At 38.3% G+C, this 20,524-nt stretch overlaps 1 protein-coding gene across 4 annotated transcripts in view; it reads right to left on the bottom strand.

Annotated features, from left to right (window-relative positions):
• The window catches only part of TASP1 (taspase 1), a 311,116-nt gene extending 297,773 nt beyond the window's left edge, over positions 1-13,343 (bottom strand). For 3 of the 4 annotated variants that reach the window (XR_001158012.3, XM_076010922.1, XM_012780832.3), the window contains exons 1-3: positions 13,286-13,343; positions 4,593-4,811; positions 469-536 (exon numbers count right to left, since the gene is read on the bottom strand). Coding sequence is in view for 2 of the 4 variants with exons in the window: in XM_076010922.1 (XP_075867037.1) it covers positions 469-536; positions 4,593-4,737 (213 nt within the window). In the remaining 2 variants the exon portion in view is untranslated. Of the gene's footprint in view, positions 1-468; positions 537-4,592; positions 4,812-13,285 lie in introns of those variants that run through there. The other variant, XM_076010923.1, reaches the window with a different exon arrangement.
• Positions 13,344-20,524: the final 7,181 nt, after the last annotated feature.

Genomic DNA, 20,524 nt, shown 5'->3' with positions numbered 1-20,524 from the left:
GGAAAAAAAACACAACTGAGTATAAGGGCAGGAATGACAATGAATTTGCTATGATACAAATACATGATGAAAAACAGAAGAAAAAGTACAGGATAATCTAAGAATAGCACCCATTTTAATTTTTTTTTTCCCTTCATGGAAAGACACATTGAACGCCTTTAAGCTATTTTCCCTACCCCTTCTGAAGAGTTCAATGCCTTTGCAAAGATTAAAAGAGATATCATTATGTGCCCACAATTCCAAAAATACAGACTTTCATCTAGGGAAGGAGAGGAAAGAGCAAAGCATCATTTGGAGAATTAAAAACACAAAACAAAACAAGACCCTAGAAAAATGAGCAAAATAATTTTGTGATCCAAACTGAAGACTGTCCAATAAATGAAACCTTAAAATTTTGAATTTCAAGGTAAAGCTGCCTTATATTCAAAACTGAAATGCTTAGATCATACATACACATGCTGTTCATACCTTCTGACAAGCTCGTTTGCATACATGTTTATATTCCTTGGCTTTGGATTCAGAATGATAACCTGCACCTATAGTACAAAAACAAAAACCAATTGTTATTAAAGTATCAGAGTACTTATATAAACAATCCACACAAACTGATGCTGTCCTAGTAACAATAAAACTATTGCCCTAACTACATAAGTTTTAAAAATCTAATAGCTTCTTTCTCCACCAGAAGCCTTTTTAATACCATGCCTTCCTTATCTCCTTTTCCAAAAGCTCTTTTCCTGCAAAAGGCCCTAGAAATAGCTCAGGTCCCCAAAGAGGCTCCACCATGGTCACCTCTCTTCCTCCTTTTAAGAACCTCTCTCCAAAGTCAGGAGTTCTTTGGTCTGGGTTGATAACCCAGGAGGTGTCAGGGACAGGGTCCCTTCAAGGTCTCTGTTGACCTTCGAAAGCCCCAGCCATTTGGGAAATTATTGTTCAAAACTCAGAATTCCTAAAAATATTTTCAGAAAGCTCGGCAGCTTCTGAATAACACTTTAAGTTGAGGGGTCTTACATCCCAAGACTCTCACCCACACAGGTCACATCCTCTGACCCCCTGGAATGTAGCTCTGCATGTCTCTGAAACCTCAGTGATAGCAAATTCATGACTATCTATGAGAATTCCTGGTGATTCCTGTCTTTTTGTGGTTTTTTTTAAGACAGAGTCTCACTGTGTTGCCCAGGCTAGAGTGCCATGGCATCAGCTTAGCTCACAGCAACCTCAAACTCCTGGGCTTAAGCGATCCTCCTGCCTCAGCCTCCCGAGTAGCTGGGACTACAGGCACTCACCACCATGCCCAGCTAATTTTTTCTATATATTTTTAGTTTGCCAATTAATTTCTTTCTATTTTTAGTAGATACAGGGTCTCGCTCTTGCTCAGGCTGGTTTCCAACTCTTGACCTTGAGTGATCCTCCTGCCTCAGCCTCCCAGAATGCTAGTATTACAGGCGTGAGCCACCTTGCCCAGCCTGATCACTGTCTTTTAATCAAATACCCAGGAACTTCCTTAAGAGAATGGCTCTGAATAAATTTGTTTCCCTAAGAGGATTAGTACTTGCTTAGTTAGGCACTTGAGAATAATCTAAACAAGAAGCAAACACAGACAAGAGCCTTGAAACTCTCTTGATAATTAGGCCTTTCGTCAAAGTTCTTTAACAGAGTACTGAACCACCAATTCCAACCACCCCCCCCACACAAAGCACCACAGGAGTCCAACATAAGGAAGATTAAGAATTACACCGTGTGGCCTCAGGACTCCTCCTATAGGTCTGCAGACTCTGACACAAATCTAATCCACCTTTCCTCAAGGCAGAGAAAGGACTGGTTCACAAAACTATGGTACAAGGACCCAGGATAGCAGAGAAGATGTCTACGCAACCAGAATCTATAATATACCCAAATCCAAATCCTGTTTCTCAAGAGAACTCTGAATGTTCATAAAGCCTGTGCCAATATTTCTCTTCAGGGTTCCTGAAGAATAGATGGTCCCAGGTCTGTTGTCTTAGATCTCAGAGGCCCCAGTCTTTCAGCAGTATCTCCCAAAGCATGAGACACTACTGCCAAAAGGATGACTTTAGTGTATGATGAGGGCATTAAATAGCATTAACATGCAAATCCTCTGACAGAGTAGGGAAAAGTCTTTAATACTTGCTTAACACTTGCTAATTTCCCTACTTAACAATGGAAAGGTAGGCTTAGGATCAAAACACACAATAGGACTTAGTTAAAGTTAACTACTCCGTTTTGTTTGTACCAGGCTTGACATTTTTTTCTCTTTAGGACAAGTGATATTGATATTCAAGTAAATACAAGCATCATCTTTCCAATTTTAAGGAAAAAAAGTGTTTAGTTGTTTTACTATTAGGTTAAACAGTACAGGCAAGTATTAGAGACCTGGGAAAAACCAAGAACCTACTACTCAAATGACTAAAGTTTCGGCAAGTCTAATATAGTGCTAAAAAAACAGCTCTATACTGGATGAGGATTGGAATTTTTGTCCCTAAAACATGCAAGACATGTACTTCTGCATAACTACTCTATCTGACCTTCTAATAATTTTAGAGGTGGGGAGGTCACTCTCAATCCACACAATATCCTGCCATAACCCATATTTCCTACTTTCACTGCTGGCTTCCAACATTGGGGGGGGGGGGGAGTGGCTAGTAAACAGTTGTAAAGCACCAACTTTACCTAACAGTTATCACCATCTTGTGTGTGTCTGAGAGGAGGGAAAGTCATGACAGTCATAGAAAGTGATACTTTAAACTAATCAAAAGCTCTATGACAGGGGTCCTCAAACAGGCCCCTTTTAAAAAGGGGGCCAGTTCACTGTCCCTCAGACCGTTGAAGGGCTGTTGGAGAGTGCGGTGCACATTCCACACATGCACACTGTGGGCCCGGGGCAAGCCAGCTGCTAAGCAGGACAGGCAGCAGCGGCAAAAACATCCACATCTAGCCGGCTGGATAAATGTCCTTGGTGGGCCACATGTGGCCCGCCGGCTGTAGTTTGAGGACACCTGTTTTATGATATCGCTTGTTACAAAGTTCAGACCTTTCTTGTACATTTTCCAAACGTTCACTCTGAATACAGTAACTCATTGGCTACCATGGAAGATGTACATCAACACAGTACAGCAGAAAAACAAAGACTAGGAGTCTTAAGACAGTAGTTCCAGTCCCAGGCCTACTTTAACTAGGTTGCTTCTGTAAATTTACCTCATCTCTGAAAGCACCTGTGAGAAAAGGGAATTAAACCTACTGTGTTTTTTTTTTCAGATTTGCTAGATTAGATTCAAATAAGATTTCTCAGGTTGTCCAGTCTAGATATAGCCAAAGGTTAACGACCAGGCAGGACACCAGTCTCACAAGAAGACATAGGTCCATTTCACATTCTATATCAAAATTAATCACCCAAAACTCTGTAAATATCAATAAAAATAATTGCTTTTTTTCAAAAGTTAACCCTGCTCCCATTGTGTTTGACTATCTGGGGAAACTTAAAAGGAGACCTAGACATTCCTTCTCTCTTCAAGGAGGTCATGGAGTTTAGACTCTGAGTGCAAGGAAATAAAAATGGCCAAAGGAAACAGAGCCAGTTGAGCAGACCTGGGCAGAGCTGCACTGTTCTGAAACCCAAGACCTTTCAAAGATGAGAGACTCAAGGGTTGAACTTCACTGTGTCTGTCCTCATGGTCTTCTGAAGTAGAGAGATCACAGGCTGATTCAGTGTCAAGGACACTAGACTGGGACTTAAGAGCCCACTTAGGTGCTTCTTAGCCTGATTCTAGCACCAACTAACAATGTGGCTGAAGTCACTTAAGTCATTTAATCTCTCTGGTCTTAAGGTTCCTCATTGATAATATTAAGAAGGCAAACTAGCACTAAGATTGTATAATTATGCTCTAAGATGCTCACAGTCTAATATGGGAGTCAATAAAATTTGTTGGCAGCATTATTTACAAAAACCAAACTTTAATACATTGACTGCCACACTAGAAAAAAAAAATGTTTTTCCTTGGGGCCACAGTGTTTTATTACAAAAATAGGACAAAAACTTTGAAAACAAAATGATCCTTTCTAATTTAATGAAAAATCTGTTATTTTATTTTGCTGATTTCTGTGTGTGATTTATATGCAATTAAATTGTCAATATTAATTATAACAATAAGAACATCAACAAGTAAGAGTTTCATGAACCAACTGCAGTTACATATGTTTCATAAGGCCCCGGGCTCAAAACTAGAATGAGTTAAATACAACTCACATGGCAGTTAATGTGTTAAAAACTACTTTATTTTATTTTAACACTACCTAACCTAAATATATCTATCATATGGGGTAAAAGTAAATAATAGGGTAGAGGAGTGAAGAAGACATAGGAAGAACTACCATTATGCAATCTTCCAACTGGGAAGTAAAGTAGGTCCTCACTATACCGGTCAAACAATCTCTTTGGTTCTGACTCCTTTCTGGTAGGTTTGCCTCCTCTAGATATGAAATGCAATTCTCAGTGTACTTCAAGGCAAAAAAAAAAAAAAAAAAAAACCAACATTATTGTCATCTTCCAACTCACCCAGTTCCTGTACAGAGCTTACCTGCATGCACCAGCACAAAGCCCCCACGTTTCTCTTTATGGGACTGCTTTGTTTCCAAATCTTTGGCTGTTATCTTAACAGCGGAAACCTGAGATGATCTGGAAGGCAGCCCTTCTCCAGAACTCATCCCCTTCTCCATGGTCATTCTCCAAGATTACCATCTTCTATTGGGAAAAGGGCATACTTCCATCCAAAAGTAACTGCAGGAAAGGAACTACCCTAGAGGAAAACAGGCAAAAATGATATATATTTCTTTCTACCAACATGCACATTATGTAACAAATTCATGCAAAGATAACTTTCAAAAATGCTATTTTTAAAAGTTATTTAATTATGTAATACAAAGAAATTTTAAAGTTATTGTTAAAGTTATTAAAGTTATTTAACTGGGTAATATAAAAAAATTAGAATTTAAATCTCTGTCCACTGACAGTACTTGCTTGAAGTCATATAAACAAAAGAACTGTTGTAAAAGACCTCATATTGAGTACAAAGATATTTTATCTTTCTTCTATCTACATTAAAGCAATCCACAATATAACTTAAATATCACCTTCTACTCCCTCCAAACCAAATACTAATAATCAGTTGAGTGCTCCACAGCCCAACTGTAAAACACAAATGTCAACAAAATTATATGACTAAACCAAGAATTAAAATAACAACACTTTGACAAATACTTGAAAATTTTCATGAAAAGCATTATTTCTGAGGTTCTCCACAGCTAAATGATGAGATAAAAAATTTAATAAAATAAATTACAAGCAATTTATGCCACAAAGTTTCTAATTTTCTCACTATTACCAACTCACAAGATTCTAGCAATCTTGGCTTGATCACAATAACAATAGCATAACACATTTCAGATAAGGGAAAAACAGATCAATTAAAAATCAGCACAGAGATTTAAAGAAATCTAAGAGTAAGGTGGTTAAAACAACTTAAATACCCAGATTCACACCATTAGGCAAAAATCTGCACTTTGTACTAAATTGAGAAAAGGAGAGAAAGGGGAACGAGTCTTTCTGTTCCAATATAAAACATAAATAGAAAAATAAAGAAGTGATCTAGCTGCTAAATCCAAAAAAGTGATGCTACTTAAAGCATGGTCTATATTCCAGTGTTTACTACCAGTCCAAAAGAGATTATTATTTTATTAATATATAAGTTGTTTTATATGCATATTTTCAATAATATTGGTTGGCAATGGATTGAAAATTTTTAATAGTCCTTTACACCAGAGCTATTCCTAAGAAGCACTGATATATTGTATTTTTCACTTCCCTTAATTCTCAGATAGGAATAGTTCATTTAATTTTTATTATATTACAATTCATTTATAGGATGGATACTTTAAAATCAATAATATGTATATATACACACTATTGTGTTAAAATATTTACATAGATTCATGAATATGGGGTGATATTTTTATTACAAAAGAGCTGATTTTTATTAAACAGTAAATTTAAATGACTAGCTTTGTTTTTGTTTTGTGGTATTGAAAAAACCATGTTTTTCTTCAAATGACTTCACAAGAATCTGCTTCAATTACCTTAATTTTATTTTGGTTATTTCTCACACTCTCTCTCTTAGGGTATGATTTAGTCATATATCAGTTGACAAAGTGGCATTTAGTGATTCATCTGCCACCCTATACATGCCATCATATTCTGGCCCAGCTATGAAATGAGCTTGGGCCCACTAGTCTAAGAGCACAAATACAGACTGAGTAAAAACTCAGGCTCTGAAAAAATGAAGACCTTTGTTAATATGTAAACACATCTAAGCAGTATAGATTATTAAATTTTAAGGGACTCTGACTACCACTTGATGTATTTTCTCATAAATAAATTATAACGTTTACATTTTATAATGATTAAGGAAATAAATTACAACCAATATTTTATAAGATTTGATAATAAGTATTTTAATATGAGAGATTTCAAAACATTTCTTCTCAAAGTTGTTAAAAAGAAAAAAATTGTGGAAGATGAATTAATATTCCATTTCTTAAACAATCTATCTTCACTCAGAGACTATCTGAAATATACTTATTTAGCAAACCATATAATTTCAACGAACCCTTCCAAAAATGCTGGCCCCAAAGTGCTGTTGGACTCAAGTAGATGGACTGACTATCCAATATACAACTCTGGTCTCCAACTCCCAATGGTTACTGAAATGATTGTAATTTAATTAGAAAAGCAGCAACTTCTACTCCAACATCAGTTTTTGTTTAACTCAGTACTCATTAAACTCATGACCTGTCTAAAAAATAAAAAGTTCCAACAAATGACAAAAACAAAACAAAAAAGGGCAAATGGACAAATTTCAGTTTACAGAAAAATTATATAATGGTTTAAACAGATTAAAAAAATACTAACCCTCACTAAAAAGAAAAACAGAAAATAAAACTACACTCAAATACCATTTTTTAACTTAGATTAGCAAACATCAAAAAGATAACATGTTTTAAGAGTAAGAGAAACAGAAGCCCTCATAAATTCCTAAGGGCAGCCTAAATAAGCACAACTCAACAAGGACAATTTGGCAAAATCAATCAAAATTAAGATGCAGACCAAGAATAGTCTTAACAGAAGTGGTTAAAAATAAAAGTAGCCATTGGAAAGAATGAGGAAATTTGATATACAAATGTGGAATAGTCTCAAAGATAGCTGGTAAATAAAAAAGGCATGGAAATAATTAAAATTGAATTTTTTTTTAAAAAGGCATGGGACAGAAGTATATGCAGTATCATATTTAGGGGAAGGGGAGGAATAGAGTTTTTTATATGTGTGTGTGTGTGTATATATATATATATGTATATATATATATATATGCAAACTATAAGTCTGGAAGGATAAACCAAAAAATAGTATAATAGTGGTTACCAGAGGAGATCTGGATGACTAATAACAAACGTGGGATGGAAATTTCACTGTTCACTGTTTTGTACCTTTTGAATTTGAACCATCTAAATGAACTACTTAAAAAAAATGTATGTGCATTTGTTTATTTGTGGGAACACTAGGTAATGAGCTAAGCCCCATCCAAAGTAGGGCCAGCCTATGAGATCCTACATAAAAACTGCAGTAAGAAGAAAGAAAATGCCATACTCTGAAGCTTCTAAACATTCATTCTCCCTAAAGAAGATATACACAAAAAACATGGCCAATCAACAATATTGACCCAAGGGGTCTTTTTTGTTTTTCTGGATCTTGAACTTCTGGGATATACAAACTATTTTTTTGTTGTTGTTGGTGGTGGTGGTGAGAAATCACAGTATTTGATCTTTAAAGTTAAGACTAGGGAGAAAAATAAGTCATGACCATAGACTAGCATTAAATATCTCTGTGGTGTTTTTATCACATTTGTAATCATTATTACAAATCAGTATTTGAAATTAATGAAGTATACTTACACCAATACAATGATCCGCATGAAAAATGTCTAATACTTCAGCTAAGCTTCGAGGGAACACTCAATACAAAAGGTTTCCAATGAAAGGAGATGCATAGGCATGTAATAGCTTTACACAACAAAAAACAATTCTATAGGTCATTTATATGATGCCTTTATTTCTGAATAAAACATCTCAATTATAGACATTTTGCAATTTCCTGCTAGTAATGATATTGAAATTATTAGGATGGACACTGACAACTTGTCCATCCTCTGAAAGAGTTGTTCAAAAAGTTAAATACATTTATCATATGACCTAGCAATTCCACTCCCAAGTATATACCAGAAACTAAAAAGGTATGTCCACACAAAATATGCACACAGATATTCGTGGCAAAGTTATTCATAATAGCCAAAAACAACCCAAATGTTCATCAACTGATGATAAACAAAATGTGGTATATTTGTACAGTGGAACATCATTCAGCCATAAAAAGAAATGAAGTACTATTACATACTAGGGCATGAAAGAAAACTGGAAACAATGAAAAAGCCAGACGCAAAAGGCCACATATTTTATGATTCCATTTATACAAAATGTCCAGACTAGGCAAGTCTACAGAGACAGACAGTGGATTAGTGATTGCTTAGGGCTGGAGAGACAGGGGTTGAGGAAGTGGGATAGGAATGGGGAGTGACTAACAGGGGCAGAGGTTTTTTTCTGTGATAATAAAAATGTTCTAAAATTGATTGTGGTGATGGTTGCTAAACTCTGAACATAATAAATACCACTGAATTGAACACTTGAAATGGGTAAATTGTCTGATACATGAATTATATTTTAATAAAGCTGTTTTTGAAAAAACTTCTTGCTTCCCACAACTTGTATCTTTTCCAAGTTACTAAACCCTATGGCCTTTTCTTAATCTGCTTGCAACCTTTTGATTGTCTAGATCAGCAGTCCCCAACTTATCTTTTTGGCACCAAGGACCAGTTTCATAGAAAACAATCTTTTCAGGGACAGGAGATGGTGGAGATGGTTTCAGGATGACTCAAGGGCATTATATTTATCATGCAGTCAAACCTCTTTGCTAAGGATAATCTGTATTTGCATCCACTCACTCCCCAGCGCTAGCATCACTGCTACAGCTCCACCTCAGAACATCGAGCATAACAGTCTTATAAGCAGCGCCCAACCTAGATCCCTCAGAGGCAGGGGCACAGTTTACAGTAGGGGTCAGGCTCCTACAAGAACCTAATGCCACCCCCACCCCACCCATGACAGGAGGTGGAGCTTATTTGGAGATCCAAGCAATGGAGAGGGGCTGTAAATACAGATAATGCCACTGCATACCTCCTGCTGTGCCACCAGTTCCTAACAGGCCATGGACCAGTACCAGTTTGCAGCCTGGGCGTTAGAGAGCGCAGCTCTAGATTACCTGCTCTCCTTGGCAAACATACCAATCTACTCTCCAATCCCTTCATGATCCCTTGACTCCATTTCTCAGATGTCTTCTTTGGCAATTTCATCTACTGCTAATTTCTCAAACCTATCCTCTCAGCAAATTAGATGATTCATTCCTAACTCTCTGTCTTCTGTCTTGCGCTATAGCCACAAGTTTTTTGGACAGCTCAATCTGGATCCTCTTTGCACTTAGCCTACCTAAAACAAGCTCATCTTTCCCCAAAAATCTAGTTCTTTCCACATTACTCCTATTTCTTAATAGTGCTACCCTTTTCTAACTCACCTTGCATTTTGGACAGCCCCCAAGTTTCCAAATCCCATAGATTTCTCTCTCAAGCATTTTACTTCCTTTTCCTCAACTCTTGTTCTGCCCATAATCTTTGTCTTAGCATGCTACAAAAAGCATTTTAACTTTTCTCACCAAATCCAAGCTATCGTAAAACAACCATCTAAAAAAGGCTGCCAAAATAAAGCTCATAAAGGGCAACTCCAACCAAAACAAACAGCATGCCAAAAGACATGAGCAAGCAATACATATAAAAAAGGAAATAGAAACTAGATGTCCAATATTAAGGAAAGAATATTCAAAGAAACACAAACAAAAGTGAAATTTTTCTAACTAGCACTGTACTAGCACTATAAACTGATGTAACCATTTTGAAAAGGAATTTGTCAGTATCAAGAGCCTTAAAGTGTATAATTTTGTATATACATACTATCTTTCCAGAGATACTCTGTGCATGAACTAGTCTACATAAACACAAGTTAACAATTCCTCTAAGGTGAACAGGGAGATTGAGGGGCAAAGATGAAAGGGAAACTTGATTTTCTAATAACCTTTTGTATTTGATTTTTTTACTTGGCACTATCTACTAAAAAGAAATGATTTAAGTTCATCATCTTTAGACCAAAATGAATGTAAATTAATTTGATTATCAAGGCCAGGAGAGAAGCTCAGAATATTGTTTTTACTGCAGGAACTTTCAGGGCACTAATTCAAGGTCTAAATTTTGACATCATCGTTCTCAAAGATTGCTTTATTTTCCTACTGTATGTAATGACACTATTTTTTTCTTTAAACAATTTAGAAAACTACATTTCCTGTTGTGTCATGTTGATGTTTTCACTCTAGGTTTACTCAGTCTTTCAGAAGCAGTTGAAGGAGGAAGTCATGAAAGTCATTCATGTTACAGCAAAAGGTGTTGACAGAAATTCAGCCCTTAAGCTATAACAACTCATGAACAAAGAACTCTGTTGTTGCTTTTAAAATCAGGACAGTGAAGGTTTAACGCCTCATTAAATGAGCTCCAAAACATACTTAAATTCATCTTTGACCCAGTAATTCCACTTCTGAGAAAACTGTCTACAAAAATAGCATAACATGGAGAAAAGGTTTTATGCCGTGTTTAACACAGGATAATGCAGAATAATAAAAATCTGCAAGTGACTGAAATGTCCAACACAGAGAAACGGTCAAGAAAACAATAACCTATACATCTATGGTCAATTGACTTTCAACAAGGATGCCAATACCATTCAATGTGAAAAGGACAGTCTTTTCAACAAATAGTGCTGGAAAAACTGGGTATCCACATGCAAAAGAATAATGTTGGACTGCTACCTCACACCATATACAAAAACTAAGTAGATCAAAGACTTAAATGTAAGAGCTAAAGCTATAAAATTCTTAAAAGGAAACATAGGATTTTGTAACCTTGGCTTTGGCAATGGTTTCTTAGATATGACACCAAAGCACAAGCACAGAAAAAAACAGATAAATTGGACTTCAGCAGAATTTTAAATTTTTATTCCTCAAAGGATATCGTTCAAGAAGGTAAAAAGACAACCAATAAAATGAGAGAAAACTGAATATTACAAATCATATATCTGATAAGAGACATTCATATCCAGAATATAGAAACTCATACTTTATATAAGACAACACAATTTTTTTTATTTTAGATTATGGGGGTACAAGTGTTATGGTTACATATATTGCCCATGCCCCCCCACAATCCCTCACGTAAGAGCTTCAAGCTTGTCCATCCCCCAAACAAAGACAACACAAATTTAAAATGGGCAAAGGAATTGAACAGATATTTCACCAAAGATACACAAACGTCCAACAAGCACATGAAAACATGCTCAACATTATTAGCGATCAAGGAAATGCAAATCAAAACTACACTGGAGCTAACACTTTGTAAGCACTAAGATGGCTTTAATCAAAAAGACAGATAAGTGTTACAAGGATATGGAGAAATCAGACCCCTCATAACCTGCTGGTGGGAATGTAAAATGGTACAGCCAATTTGGAAAACATCTGGCACTTCCTCAAAAAGTTACTGTATGATCCAACAATTACACTTCTAGGTATATACCCAAGAGAATTAAAAACATACGTCCACACAAAAACTTGCACACAGATGTTTATAGAATTATTCAAAATAGTCAAAAAGTGGAAACGCAAGTTTTCACCAACTGATAAAATGTTTTATATTCACACGATGGGAACATTATTTGTCCATGAAAAAGAAATACTGATACACAGACTTTGAAAACATCTTGTTAACTAAAAGAGACCAGACACAAAAGGCCATATATTATATGATCAATCCCCTTTACGTGAAACGTCCAGAACAAGAAAATCCATAGGCACAGGAAGTAGATGAGTAATTGCAAGGCCTATATGGGCAAGAAGGGATAATCTAATGAAGAGTGACTGTAATGGGTACAGAATTTCTTGGGGGAGGGGTGATGAAAATGTTCTGGAATTAGATAGGTGCACAATTTTGTAAATATACAAAAAACCAGAGATTTACAATGTAAAAAGATGTTATGGTATGTCAATATCTCAGTAAGAAAAAAACAACAACCTATCCGTGTAACGGATGAAATGTACACAAACTGTGCTTTTTAGCTATAACCATATTTTACACACACACTATGACTATAAATAGGTTAAAATGCATAAAAGACTAGAAAGATTAAAATGCTGGGTTGGAGGAAGTATAGATGATCTCTTTTTTAAATATCTCTGCATTTTTCAGATATTCTTTAATAAGCACTGCTTTTTGTAAGTGGTGGGGAAAAGGCTTTATTCATAACAAGCAAAAACACAGATTAAACTCCAAAGTATATTAGTAAAAATTCCTAAGCTTATTATTCAACCATCTCAGTCACATAGTCCCCAAAATACCTTCCCTTCCCCTCCCCTACAGAAGCACATCATGTTGAACTCCCTCCTTCCGGAAACACGATGCCCTCTATTTCCAGGGCATCTCCAGCTCCGGCTTTTCACCCTCCTCTCCAGCTGCTTCATCTTCACCGTCCCTTCCTCCTCTGGGGCCGCCGCCTGAGTAGGGAATACTAACGTCCCATGGGACCCTAACCAGGCCTCTATTACACTACGGGGCTGCCCTAACCCTAGCCCGCCACCCAGCACTAGGACGCACACTCTCGGGTCTGCGCGAGCCTCGAACTCGGAGACGCCTCCAGCGCGCGACTGCAAAGTGGGTGAAGGACTGAGAGAACACCCCACACACGGACAGTCCTCAACCCTGTCCCCGGAAAAGCCATGAGGCCGCAAAGCCGGAGATTAGGCTGGGAAAGGGGCTGGCGCGGCCCCCACGCGCGACCAAGACCAGCATATGAGGGACGTCGCAGGCCCCCTCCTTTACCCCCGTCCTGGGCAGGGGGCGTCCTTCGCGTCGCCCCCTCTCGGCCCCGGAGAGGACGTCCCAGGGAGCGTAAGGGGTTCACAGAGAGGCGGCGGCGCGGTAGCGGCGGCGGCGCGGACAGCGTGAGAAAGAGGGACACTCACCCGCGTCAGCCCCGAGCCCTCACTGCACCGGAAGTAGTCACCCGCCCGTTGCCAGGGTGAGGAAGCTGGGTTGACTTTAGTCTTCCCATTGGTCGCTCACGGTGCCACGTGTCCGGAAGCAGACGCCCACGAAGTGCTCTGACTCCGCCCTCTGCTCCAGAGCGGTTCATTTGGCCTCAGAGGTGCAGCGCGAACTCCACCTGAGGCTGCGTTGTGAGCTGCGCAGGCGCTGTTACCTATCTCTCACCATCCCGCGCTCAGTGAGCCCACAGGATGTGACTTTCTGAGTGAGCAGCTGCATAATGCTGTGGTACGATATGAAATGAAATTGGCCATCACTTAATGAGGTGTCGCTTAAGAATTTAGTTTCGTTCAATCCTTACAGCCTCCCTATACGGTAGGGAAACCTATCTGCCTGGATTGCATGTAGGAGGTGGGGACCAGCCTTGCCCTGGTGGAAAGGGAAGTGTGGGCGGCCTTACTTTTGCCATCTAGGAGCTCAGACCAACGTGTGGTAACATTTATAGAATCCCTTTAATGTTTCCTGGTAACTATTAGCATAAATCTTTTGACATGTAACCACCTTTAAGCCTGTCTTGGGAAAGCAGCAATTGGAAGGAAGAGTATTTTTCAAAGTGCAGTCCCCAGACCACCAAGCTTTAGCATGGTCACCTGAGTTCTTACTAAAAATGCAACTCCTTTAGGCCCCACCTCAGACTTAACTAAATCAGACACTTGGATTTGAAAGCCAACAATCTGTTTTAACAAGTCCTACAGGCGACTTTTTGATGCATCTAAAATTTGAGAACCACTGAGCTAGAGGGATTTTCTCCTTAGCCAAGTTGTAGAGATGGGATGGGGAGGATGATGAAGGAAGCTCCTCAGAAAAGAGAGAAGCAACTAAGAATTTGAGCTTTGCAGCAATCAAGAGAAAAAGCCAGGAAGGCAGTTTGGGGCTGAGATGGGAATGAGTCCCTGGAACTGATTCCCACTCTGGAATTCCTAGATAAAAATATGTGTTAATTGTAAAGAAAAGATATCTCAACTGCTATTAATAGTAATCCCAAATCCATATTTAATGATTTTTGTATTGTTCAGTGCATTTTTCTGGTAATATTATTCTCTATGAGCAAAAAATAAAAAGGTAAAAAACAAAAAATATGGTGAAATTTATCTATAAAAAATGGAATTTTAGAGCCGGGCGTGGTGGCTCACGCCTGTAATCCTAGCACTTTGGAAGGCCGAGGCGGGCGGATTGCTCAAGGTCAGGAGTTTGAAACCAGCCTGAGCGAGACCCCGTCTCTACCAAAAATAGAAATAAATTAATTGACCAACTAAAAATATATATACAAAAAATTAGCAGGGCATGGTGGCGCATGCCTGTAGTCCCAGCTACTCGGGAGGCTGAGGCAGTAGGATCGCTGAGCCCCGGAGATTGAGGTTGCTGTGAGCCAGGCTGACGCCACGGCACTCACTCTAGCCTGGGCAACAAAGTGAGACTCTGTCTCAAAAAAAAAAAAAAAAAAAAATGGAATTTTAGATTTGAAAGGGACTATAGGGATCTATATTAAAGTAAGTCGTTTGAATTTCTTAAACAGTGCTTAATGCTTAAGTCAACAAAAAATAGGCATAATACTGTAGAGGTTAAGAGAAAGGATTCTAGATCCAAGAAAATATGAGTTCATATCTCAGCTCTGCCACTTAAAAAGTATCAAGTCCATAGTAAGTAATCAATAAATGTTAGTTTTAAAAGAAAGAAAATTAAATGCAGACCTGTTACTATGAAATATGCAAAGACTCAAAAGTCTTTCTCAAATAAAAGGCATGCAAGTATTTAACAAACCAAAAACATCCAGTTTGTTCTGGGAGTAACTTATTAAAATTTGGAAAATAAATTAGCATTATATAATTAGAAGGTGAATTGCCTATATGAGCATTTATTTATTCAACAGATAGTTAGACTTTTCACAATAATGGGAGATGCTGGAAAAATGAAGGCTCAAAAGGAAAATCCAGGGATCAAAAGAATCAGCCATCAGTCAATCCCAGAAGCCAGACAAAGTCAACTCCCAAGATGGGACTGCCAAGGAGCCCAGCTAGTACCAGCCACAGGTATACATATATATACACAGTATAAAGACAAAAGAAGCAAAATTTGTTCTCAGACAATGTACCATTTAGATGAGAGACATATACATAAACATATAAATAAACATACAATGAAACAGTCCTCAAACTGTGGTCCAGAGTTTCCTATGGGGTCCCCAGACCATTTCAGGGGGTCATTGGTGTTAAACTGTTATTTTACAATAATACTAATGTGTTTATTTACATTTTTCATTATCTCATGAGTATAAAATGTACAAAAAGTTCATATGTAGGATTTCAAATTTCATGGTGCAACTAACCTTTAAGAAACCACCACTGGTCAAGTTTGGGTGTATTAATAGTATCAAAGAAGAATATTCATAATTATTTGATAAGGCTATTAAAACACTCCATTTTCTACTTACAATCTGTGTGAAAATAGATTTTCTTTATACTTCAACCAACACAGACATATCACATCAAATTGAATGCAGAAGCAGAAATAAGATTCCATCTGACTTCTTTAAGCCAGATATAAAAGGGATTTGCAATAGTGCAAAAGATAACACTCTTCTTACCATACTTTTTTGCTTTTGAAAAATATTATTTATTCTTCATTAAAATGTGTTATTTATATTAGCATGCAATGATTTATTTTTTTTCAATTTTAAGTTTTAATGTAGTAAATATTCATAGATATAATCCACATAAAAGCTTTGGAGGGCTCTCTAGAATTTTTAGGATTATAACAGTGTCCTGAGACCAAAAAGATAGAAAACTACTGATACAGTTATTATAAATGTAGCTTGTGTGGTTTTATTAGGTAACTTGGGGCTTTTTTTCTTTGTTACTTTTCTACCACTGACACTTCTGAAGGAGGATGGAGGAGAAAAAGGTTATTACATAGTAATAGTAACAGTTTATCATCACATAGCAATAGTAACTGGAACAGATTTTGTTACCTGGAAGTGGGATGAATATTATAACAAAACATTACATAATAACATAATAAAAGTAAAACATGTGACATTGGCTTTTAGGACTAGGTGAAGAAGTCTAAACAGCTTTGAGGATGCTGCCAACATGGGCTTAAGGGAGCTAAGGAAGATGTTATTGGAAACAGGAGAAAGGGTAGCCTTGTTATGTGGTGCCAGAAAGTTTGCCTCAGGCATTGGGGAATAGACACAAACCATCTCCACTGTTCCCTTTCCCAATTCATCACCCACAGAATCCATGAGTATAATAAAATGGTTTTTCTTTTTTGCCCTTAAATTTGGAGTGATTCTTTACACAGCAATTGAAACAGGCTAGTATAAAAGAAAAAAATGTTAAGGTTTCCAAAATACACAGACATGCTCCCTTCCATTTCTTGGACAATGTTTTCCCAGAATGTAGCCACATTATAATAATCACCTTTCCGTGTTACTCTGCACACCTTATCTTGGATACTCCACCCAGACACACTTGCCATACTCTAGTGGCTTAACACTATTGAAGTAAAAGTAACAAAATTCTATGTAACCTGCCTTCAGACCCAATTTTTCAAATTTCTAAGCTGGGTGCAATAGCTCTAAGGTCCTTTGAAATATTAAGAATGAAAAGTTTTCTATATAATCAATTCACTCAACATGTTAAATATGAATGATCTCTACTAGTAAATCTCCTTCAGCAAAAATCTGGTTACCCTCCTCTTCCTGTTCCCATCTCTCCCATATCCCAAAGAGCAACCAGCTGAGGAACTGCTTCCCTTATCTCAAATAACAATGGCTGCTGCTTCGTGATTCTTGTGCCCTAAGCCCCCTCTGTTGTGGTTCTCTGGGATCCTCCCTCTGTTTGCTATTGCTGGAAAATGCTATTCCTTTAACACATTTGTCAGAAATGTTGCATAATAATAGTGAAGTATATTAATAATAGTTTTCATTTATTGTGTGATAAGTTATAACAAACTTACCTACTTAAAATAACACAAATTTAGTATCTCACAGTTTCTGTAGGTCAAGTGCCCTGGTTTCTGCTCAGGTCTCAGAAAGCTACAATCAAGGTGTCAGCCAGGCTTGCCATCTCATTAGATGCTCAGAGCCATTGTTCAAGCTCATTCAGAGCTTGATTGACAGACTTCAGGTACTTGAAGCTATAGAACTCCTGGCAGCTTTCATATTCTTCAAGGTCAGTATGAGCAAGCCTCTGTGACTTTTCCATAATCTATAGCTGCAGTCCCCAACCCCCAAGCCACTGTCTGTATTGGTCTGTGGCTTGTAGGAACTGAGCCCCAGAGCTCTGCCCCTCACCACCAACCTCGGCTTCCCCCATACCCCACTCTTAGAAAAATTATCTTCCATGGAATTTAGGAACTAGGACATACAGCAAGAGGTGAGCAGCAGGTGAGTGAGCTTCATCTGTATCTACAGCCACTCGCCACCTCATCACCACCTGAGCTCCACCTCCCCTGCTCCTCCCTGGTGTCCCCTCCATGGAAAAATTGCCTTCCTTAAAAGTGGTTCCTGGTGCCTAAAAGGTTGGGGACTGCTGGTCTAAAGGACTCGCCTGATTAGGTCAGGCACCCCAGGATAATCTCTCCTTTAATGAACACAAAGTCACTGATTATTAGCTAAGTTTCAGGGGTGACAGCCATCATATTCAGTTTCCAAGGATTATGCAGGGTAGGTACACCAAGGGTGGAAATCCTGTGGACCATCTCAGAATTTTTCCTACCACTTGGACAAAAGAAAATTTCAATGACAGATGGACTGCAGCAACCCTTCAAACAAACCCATTGTAGACAGCTGTTGTTTTGCCTGTCCAGCCTGAATTTCTTCTTATTTTGGTAATAGTACCTCGCTTCACTCTGGCAACTGCCCCTCACTGCTTGCATAGAGTGTTAGTGGAACTGTCAGGCGGGATGCTCCACTTTTACCTGGTCAAGAGGTGAGCAAGTGACCCATGCTAAGCCAAAGGTGCTCCACGCCTGGAATTTGAACCTTGACAAGAATAACACAAAAGGTAAAAGCAGTTGGTATATCCAGTCATGGCTACCAGTTTCCCTATTGCTGTTTCAGCACTTGCCTTTTTCCGGAGCCTGCTTCTTTCATTTTTCTTTCAATTATACAAGTTACTCCCTATCCTTCCCTCAGACATTTGGCAGGACAAATCAGAGGTGAATATCAATCCAGAGGAAAAAAGGGCATTGCCAATGATCACTAAGTTAAATAGCTGCTTCCCTCCTTGCAGCTTCTCCAGTTCTGCTTTGACATCTATTTGCTGCCTCAGCTGGTATTAGTGCTGAACTCTGATCTTTTACTGTTTGAATGGTGTGGGGTGGAAGTACTGATTTAGTAATGGTCTCAAGAACATCAGCAGAAGCAATGCTTCTTCATTAGGTGGCCCTGTTTGAGGTGTGTAGAAAATACAACCATATTCTTCAGAAGTTACTCCAGGCACTTCAAATCCCATAGCTTGCTTCTTTCCAGATTCAGTCATTTTAGCAACTTTTGGCACAATTTCAGATTCACTTCAAGATGACTGGGAACCTATTATTTTCCTTTTGTTATTGTTCCTATAAATATTGTACCCTCACTCACTCCTGTCCTTTAAATTCTGCATGTTATCTGGTCCCTGAACCACTGACAAAGCCTTCTGCACATCAGACTTGTTCTTTAGAACTGATTCAATCAATATTTCATCAGGCACAGCATCTCCAAGCCCCTCTCTCATATGATTGAGCCATGAATGAAGATGAGCTTGATCAATTCCACTTAGCTGATGGTTCCAAAGAGAATTGGAAGATTCTTTCAGATCTTCATAATCATGTTCTTCTACAGAGTCGGCTACAGAAGGTTTGTCCTATCATGAGTAAATAAACTGAGTGGCTGTTAATGGCCAAATAGAATAATTATCCTCTATAGACTCGCCATAGAGATCATTGTCTTTGAAATCTTCATCGTAGATTGGATTTTCCAATGCCCGAGCCATGGCAGTGAGGAGTCATCTATTTGTCACAGCCTCTTCCCCAAACATCCTGATTAGATCCTGGTAATGCACTCACTGGGCCTGAAGAACACCCAGGTTCCATCTTGGCTTCCAGTAAGCTTCTGTGCTAAGTAGAGGGAAATGAATGAGCTGTTCTTTCTGATAGTTTTTACTACAGAATTAAAGCATGCTTCAGGAGCTGAACATAAATAACTTCACCCACCCAATCTGAATTGTGAGCTTGACGTCTAATCTCCTACTGGAGCCATCTAACCCATGGATGTGTTAGCAGGTGAACTGGCTGTCAGCACCTTGAGACCCGGGAACACACTGTGTCCCCCTGGGAAGCTGGACCCAGTGCTGCAGCCAGCACTATCATAGCCTAGTGTCTCTAATGGGAAACAGATGCTCCCAGCTGTCGCCTGTCATCAGTGTGAAAACCGAATGTTTTCAACCCTGGCTCCTTCTGGACAGATCCAGCTGTATAAACACACTTTTATCAGCAAGCCTGACAGTGGGGGCAGCCAATAGATCTGTCTTCTTTTCTAGTAAGATAGCCTGACTGTGCTGAATCCAGGGTTTAACTCATTAGAATAACAATTAAACAAAGGTGGATTTTTTTCCTTCTTTTCTTTTTCTTTGTGAATTTTAGCTTCTATTTTCTTTTCTATCACTATGCTTGGGGTAGTATTAGCTGATGATTAATCTATTGAGAGTTGGGAGCAAAGGAAATCTTTTTGAAATAAGAATGTTTTACAGAGAGATGGAGAGGCAGTGTGGGAGATCAAGATGACTGACTTGTAGAAATAACCATATGTTCTTCGGATTATTGTTTAACCTCCTTGGGCCTCATTTTCCTTCTTTTTTTTTTTAATAAAATAAAGGAGTTAGCTGATTTTGAAAGAACTTTCATATTACTAACATTTAATTTATCATTTTATGGCTTATATACATATTATTTCATTCAACAAATATTTTCTGAGCATCTGTTATGTACATGGCAGTCTGATTAGCACTTATAAAATACTGGCGCTAAAAGATTCCTTAGAGAGCCCAGGCTGTGATAGACATCTGTTTCTTCATCTCACTCTAACATCTCTTCCTTTTTCTTTCCTGGTAGCAACAGTCTCTTGGACCTTGGGGACAGACCCCCACCCCCATATTATGTAGCTTTGCTGGATCATC

This window comes from Microcebus murinus, chromosome 16 (assembly GCF_040939455.1).
Source record: "Microcebus murinus isolate Inina chromosome 16, M.murinus_Inina_mat1.0, whole genome shotgun sequence".
NCBI classification, from domain to species: domain Eukaryota; kingdom Metazoa; phylum Chordata; class Mammalia; order Primates; family Cheirogaleidae; genus Microcebus; species Microcebus murinus.
The sequence above is the reverse complement of the archived record's forward strand: the minus strand, read 5'-3'. Positions and strand labels throughout refer to the sequence as shown.